At 35.1% G+C, this 6,129-nt stretch overlaps 1 protein-coding gene across 3 annotated transcripts; it reads left to right on the top strand.

Annotated features, from left to right (window-relative positions):
* LOC123898042 (universal stress protein PHOS34-like) lies at positions 1–5,527 on the top strand. 3 transcript variants are annotated; one of them, XM_045948887.1, is made up of 5 exons: positions 1–927; positions 1,372–1,375; positions 4,936–4,982; positions 5,167–5,173; positions 5,288–5,527. In XM_045948887.1, exons 1-5 carry the CDS (start codon positions 228–230, stop codon positions 5,310–5,312), a joined length of 783 nt encoding a protein of 260 aa, XP_045804843.1. In that variant the 5' UTR covers positions 1–227; the 3' UTR covers positions 5,313–5,527. The 3 variants fall into 3 exon arrangements, with proteins under 3 accessions (XP_045804843.1, XP_045804845.1, XP_045804844.1); XM_045948889.1 differs by lacking the exon at positions 1,372–1,375; XM_045948888.1 differs by lacking the exon at positions 1,372–1,375 and having other exon boundaries at positions 5,167–5,527.
* The last annotated feature ends 602 nt before the right edge of the window (positions 5,528–6,129 follow it).

The raw sequence follows: 6,129 nt of genomic DNA, 5'->3' as shown, positions 1-6,129 counted from the left end.
AACTGTTGTGCTGACGCAATGTATAAAACAGTCTAAAAAAGAACACAGAAATTCAATAACTTCAAGAAAAAGAAGAAAAAAAAAACATTTCCTCACACTTTGATCCGTTCCGTTACTATATCAACTCCAATAAATAAATCTTCAAAATTTTCGATTTAATCCGAAAAATCTCTCTTCCTATATTTCAGCCCAAACTCTCTCTAAAAGTCTAAACCGTAATTTTCAACATGAATCCACAATCACCGGTTCGGCCCGAACCGGATCACCCGGCTCGTTTCGCTTTACCATCCGGTTCAAACCGCAAAATCGCGATCGCCGTTGATCTCAGCGACGAAAGTGCCTACGCCGTCCGATGGGCGGTTCAAAACTATCTCCGACCAGGCGACACCGTGATCCTCCTCCACGTCCGTCCAACTAGTGTCCTCTACGGCGCCGATTGGGGTTCCATCGATCAAACCCTAACCAGTGACGGCGATGGTGACGGCGGTGATTCTTCAGAGGAATCGCGACAGAAAATGGAAGACGAATTCGACAATTTCACATCAACGAAAGCAACGGACTTAGCACAACCATTAGTGGAATCACAAACTCCGTTCAAGATTCACATTGTGAAAGATCATGATATGAAAGAGAGATTGTGTTTGGAAGTTGAGAGGCTTGGATTGAGTGCTGTGATTATGGGAAGTCGTGGATTTGGTGCTTCCAAAAGAGCTTCTACTGGTAGACTTGGAAGTGTCAGTGATTATTGTGTTCATCACTGTGTTTGTCCTGTTGTTGTTGTTCGTTATCCGGAGGAGGAGAGTAATGGTGGTGGAATTCAAGGGAAAGATAGTGTTGGTGTTGGACAAAAGATTGAACTTCATCCGGTACCTGAGGAAGAAGTTGAACATGAGGAGGAGTATCATGATGCTTCGGAAGAACATAAAGGTTTGATTTTTTAACCTTTTTTACCTTAAGTTTTAATCTTGCAAGCATTTTAATTTTATGTTTTTTATGAAAAGTTGAATAACTTGTAAAAAAGAAATTCATTTTTTAGAATTTTTGTTCATTTAAATTGGTAACAACAAGATGGAAGATTGTGTAGTGAATAGTTGTGATAGAGAGAAGATATAGGTTAGCTAAGGATAATGCATTTTTAGAAATGATAAAAACAGTGACCAAGTAATTGGACTCAGGTGGTTAATGAATTCTCTCTAGTAAGAATCGTTCGGAGAACCTAAGTTTCATTCTTGAAAACAATTTTTGGCCAGACTTTAGTTACCTTATGGCCGAACTCTGGTTTACCTAGACGGCCAAACAGTGTTTTTGGGATTTTAAAAAATTCTTAAATTGCTGAATTTATTTTTGAAAATTGTAACAGAATATAATGAGAAAGGTATTGAATCTTAATTCTATCATGTGTATTAGTTGAAGCAAAAATGAAAGCAGGAAAGTAAACGGGCCCTTAACTCTTCATTGATTTTTCATTTGGCATTTTGGCATGGAGTGGATTGTCATCTTGTTTTAGATTTTTGGAGTTACATGACGGGTTGGGTGAAGGCCATGTTGCTTTCTTTGTTTTTTGTTTTATTTTCTGCATTTTCATTTTTGGCATTTTGCTATGATAATAATATGTTTAGGTGGAAGAGGAATGCCATCATTTTCAGGGTATTATAATTTTATTTTGTATATTGGCACCTGAGATGTGAAAAATACTAATAACTGTTTACTCAATTCCAAATCGAAATTTGTCTTGTTTACATTGCTACTACAAGACTCGCAACATGTCCCCATACATCCAAGTTGGCTGTACAATATTGCCACCAGGTTGATGCCTTGACCCCTTCCCACCATGGGAGGGTATTGGTAAAGGGTTGAACTTGAACCTGCAATGGGATATTTTTTGGAGGTAGCATTTGATTGAACATAAGACAACTCCTCTCGGTATGTTTGTTTTTGCGTCCATTTTGCTTGAACACATGTTGAAGTGGGAGGAACTATTTGTTACATTCACATCCAATAGAGCTTTGAATGTGTGTAATAGCAAAAGTAACATGCACTCTAGTTGTTGTGCCAAGACTCCCACTCTAGTAAGTAACAAAAAAATGGCCCCGTGTTATCGATGGTGGACTTCCGCCATAAATCGCCATGGTGCAGCCATCCTTCACAAATTGTCCATGGCGGTTGTCAGGTAATCCGCCACCGCAATCCACTATGGTCACTATTTGACAACACTGAAATGACCCAAGTCAAATAATAGCGAGAAACAAAGTGGGTAATATATAGATCTAGTGTATGGTTCTCTGTTTTCACATTGTAGGCTAAATAGCTTTGCTCTTTGTACTTTTGGGAAAATGTCTGTTTGGGCCACCAACCGCAAAAAACTAACACGCACCTGGAAAATGGGCATGGGGTCCGTTTAGCATGGACAAATTCTATGTTTTGGTCCATCTTGGACCTATTATATGACCGGCAATAGCATGTTTTTACCAGTTATTTTTATTTATTTTTTATTTGAAAAAAAAAAGTGCAGTGTAGGTGGAAGAGGAATGCCATCATTTTCAGGGTATTATGATTTAATTTTGTTTCTTGGCACCTGAGATGTGAAATAATTCATAAAAGAAACCTGAGTTGGGAAAAATACTAATAACTGTTCACTCCAATTGTTTGCCCCCAATTCAAAATTTGTCTCGTCTTGTTCCATGTGCCAATACATCCCTGGCTGTCTAATACTGCCACCAGGTTGATGCCTTGACCCCTTTCCCACCATGGGAGGGTATTGATAAGGGTTGAGCTTGGACCTGCAATGGGATTCTGTTGTAGGTAGCATGCTACCTTGCATTTACAAAGCAAGAGATTGGTTCCATTAATTGAACACAAGACAACAACTCACGGTGTTTGTTTCTGCGTCCATTTTCCTTGAGCATGTGTTGAACTAGGATGAACTATTTGTTGCATTCGCATCCAAATCCAATAGAGCTTTGGATGTGTGTAATAGCAAAACTAACAGGCACTCTAGTTGTTGTGCCAAGATTCCCGCTCTAGTAACTAACAAGAAAATGGGCCCGTGTTATCGATTACGGATGTCCGCATCCACTGTTTTTAGCAACCATAAATCTCCCTGGCGCCACCATCCTTCACAAATTGGCCATGCTGGTTTTCAAGTAATCCGCCACCGCAATCCGCTATGGTCAATATTTGACAACGCTGAATTGACCCAAGTCAAATAATAGTGAGAAACAGTGAATACAAGAGAAGACTAAAGAATTTGAGACATCAGTGTTTAAGCATATGTTTACAGGAAGAACGAGATCTAATGTATGGTTATCTGTTTTCACATGTTCCGGTGTAGGCAAAAAAGCTTGGCTCTTTGTACTTTTAGGAAAATGTTTGTTCGGGCCACCAAAAAAAAAAAAAAAAAAAAAAAACATGCACCTGGAAAATGGGCATGCATTATTGTAGTCTGTAGATAAGTATTAGATGAAAGATGTTTTAGATGTCAAAGGGTAGGAGATAGGATCATAGCTCTAGAGAATATATTGGGTCATAAAACTTTCTGACAATAATATAACAGTGTAATTGTACCAAAGTAGAGATAGAACAGCATCACTGAGTAAAACTCTAGGAGAACTGAGAAGGTCCAATAAAACATTGAAGTAAAAAAAGAAGCCTAGGAGGTGATCTAAAATAACAGGAACAATATTACTCTACAATAACATAGCACCTTACTCCCTTCATTCTTAATTATAAGCAAAAAATTCTCTTTTTAGATTCATTGAAAAAGTGAAGTATTTGGTCTACATTATAGTCCAGATACATAAATTGTTCAATGAATCTGAAAAGTTGACTTTTGCTTATAATTAAGAATGGAGGGAGTAACTTTTTAATTACAACTAATAATTGTGCCCTTTGTCATTCATCAGAGGACTGATTTGATTATTTCTTCTTCTTTTTTATGCTGAATTCAAACGCAAAAGTTTATATTGCATTTGAAGTGTTTGTCAAAGCCAAATAGTTACTATTTCACTTTTGAATATGAATTTTGTATTACTTTTCTCATGTTTGATATGCTTAGTGGTGGAATTCTTGGAACCAACAATGATGATTAATTTTACCGACTCTGTTTTGATAAATTTTTCAGTAAGTACATATAGGAAAGAAACTGTAATGATCATGCGTTAGCCAAGTCTTCTAAATAATATGAGATTAGCTTCCATACCTAACTTATTAAGTTTTACATAAGCTCTCCCATCTAGCTTTTCCATATGCACATATGAACTTATAAGAGTTTCCTTTTCTTTTTTTAAGTTAGAAATCAAATACATTTCTCTGTTAAGAAGATCACTCTTAATGTTTGTCAACTTTACAATTGAGACATCGTTAGCACCAAACGTCAACGTGTAATCGTCTACTTAAACCCAATCTCAATTTCTATACTTGTGCGTTGCCTTTATATGTTTAAAATAGTATCCACAACTTGCCCCACACTTTGATCTTTTGTATTCTTCTCTATATGACTGATACAACACAATTTGAAGTTAACAGCCAATTTTATTAAACTTAGTTGAGGACTTAGGTTGAATCCCATTTGCTATTTACCAAAAACAGAAAAATGTTACTAAACTGAAGTCTTTTAAAATATGAGATTCCAAACCAAAACCATAACATTGATCCTCAAGTATATTTAATTTACATTTTAAGAAAGTTTTATTTGGTGAAAGAGATCATTAAGCTCTTTTCTAGGTTCTAGAATGAAATGCTATCTTGCTTAAATGTTTTCTGCAGTTGTATGAGTAATATTAAACATTCTTGTTCATATATGCCATCAAATCATAAAAACCAAAACATTGTATGATTTTATCTATTTGTAGAGATTGTGCAATCTGTAGTATATCATAATATTTCATTTGATAAGTTTCTTCTTGTTTAACTCGTCTATTTTTGGTTTGTGAACAGATGCTTAATGAGATCACAGAGCAATATAAATATCCTACTAACTTCAGGTAATGTAATGCATATGAATGATATTTGCAATTTGTGAACTCGTTTTATCCTTCCTCGAGTTTAATACCTTCGATCGTATTGTAAAATGTATATATTGATTGATATCTGTCACCTCTTTTCATGCTCTTTATGTATCATGGCATACACATTCAAATTAATTGGTGATTTAATGTATTTTTCCAGAAAACTGGTACGTCAAATGGAGAAGAGTATGAACTTTTACTACATTGTGAAGCATTGTTTGGTCGGTTGGAATTTGTATGCATTTGATCAGTTTGTTTTTATACCGCTTCAATATTGACGGGTTTGAAGTCTTTCTACTTCGGTGAATGGATTTGGAAGCTGATCCAGTTCATGTGTGGAAACAAAGTGTAGATTTAGAAACAATGAAAACTTTGTTTTATTGTCTTGTGTCATAAAATATAAAAGATTGTCTTGTGTTTGTCTTGTAAATATCCCTTACTGTGGTGTACAATTTATGAATTCTCATTTGTCTCGGATGATGTTAATTAACAAAACACATTTGGGGTTTGTTGTGGGATTATAGGTTTTACAGTGAAGTGTTTGCACTATACTTTCTAACATTATTTCTTAAACTTATTGGGTGATATTTTTATCATTTTGAGAAGGGTGCCATTAAATATGGAAGGAAAACCATATAATTAGGTGGGAATCTGCATGAATTTCACTATGGATTTTGTTTATCATATAAGTATTTATCTATAAGCCATTCTAATAATCAAATAAGGAATATAATTTAACTATTTTCATGCAAGTGGTAAGTTGTTTTTATAAGTTGCAGGATTTATTAAAATAAGCTGACAACAACTTATAAACAAGTTATAAGCTGTTTTTCAAAAGTCCTCCTAAATATTTACAAGTACTTATAGAGTTATTACGTACAAGTGCTTATAGAGTAAAATAAGCCAAAATACATCCTCAGTCATGTCTGATTCAACTATATGATACTGTAGCCGATAGAGTATCCTCAAAAAAAACTCAAAATTACAAAATCAAGAAACCCAACTAAACAACAAAATAATTATAACATAATGCGTTATGGTTAAGCGGCACCCAAACAAACGAGAGTGTACGAACTTCAATGATGAAAATCAAAAGCAAACCATTTCTCCTTGACTTTAATTC

Source organism: Trifolium pratense, linkage group LG7 (genome assembly GCF_020283565.1).
Source record: "Trifolium pratense cultivar HEN17-A07 linkage group LG7, ARS_RC_1.1, whole genome shotgun sequence".
In the NCBI taxonomy this organism is placed as follows: domain Eukaryota; kingdom Viridiplantae; phylum Streptophyta; class Magnoliopsida; order Fabales; family Fabaceae; genus Trifolium; species Trifolium pratense.
This window is presented reverse-complemented; position numbering and strand designations above follow the sequence as displayed.

Bases quoted from the DNA above. Each gene is read 5' to 3' on its own strand.
- LOC123898042 (XM_045948887.1), top strand. From the start codon at position 228: ATGAATCCACAATCACCGGTTCGGCCCGAACCGGATCACCCGGCTCGT.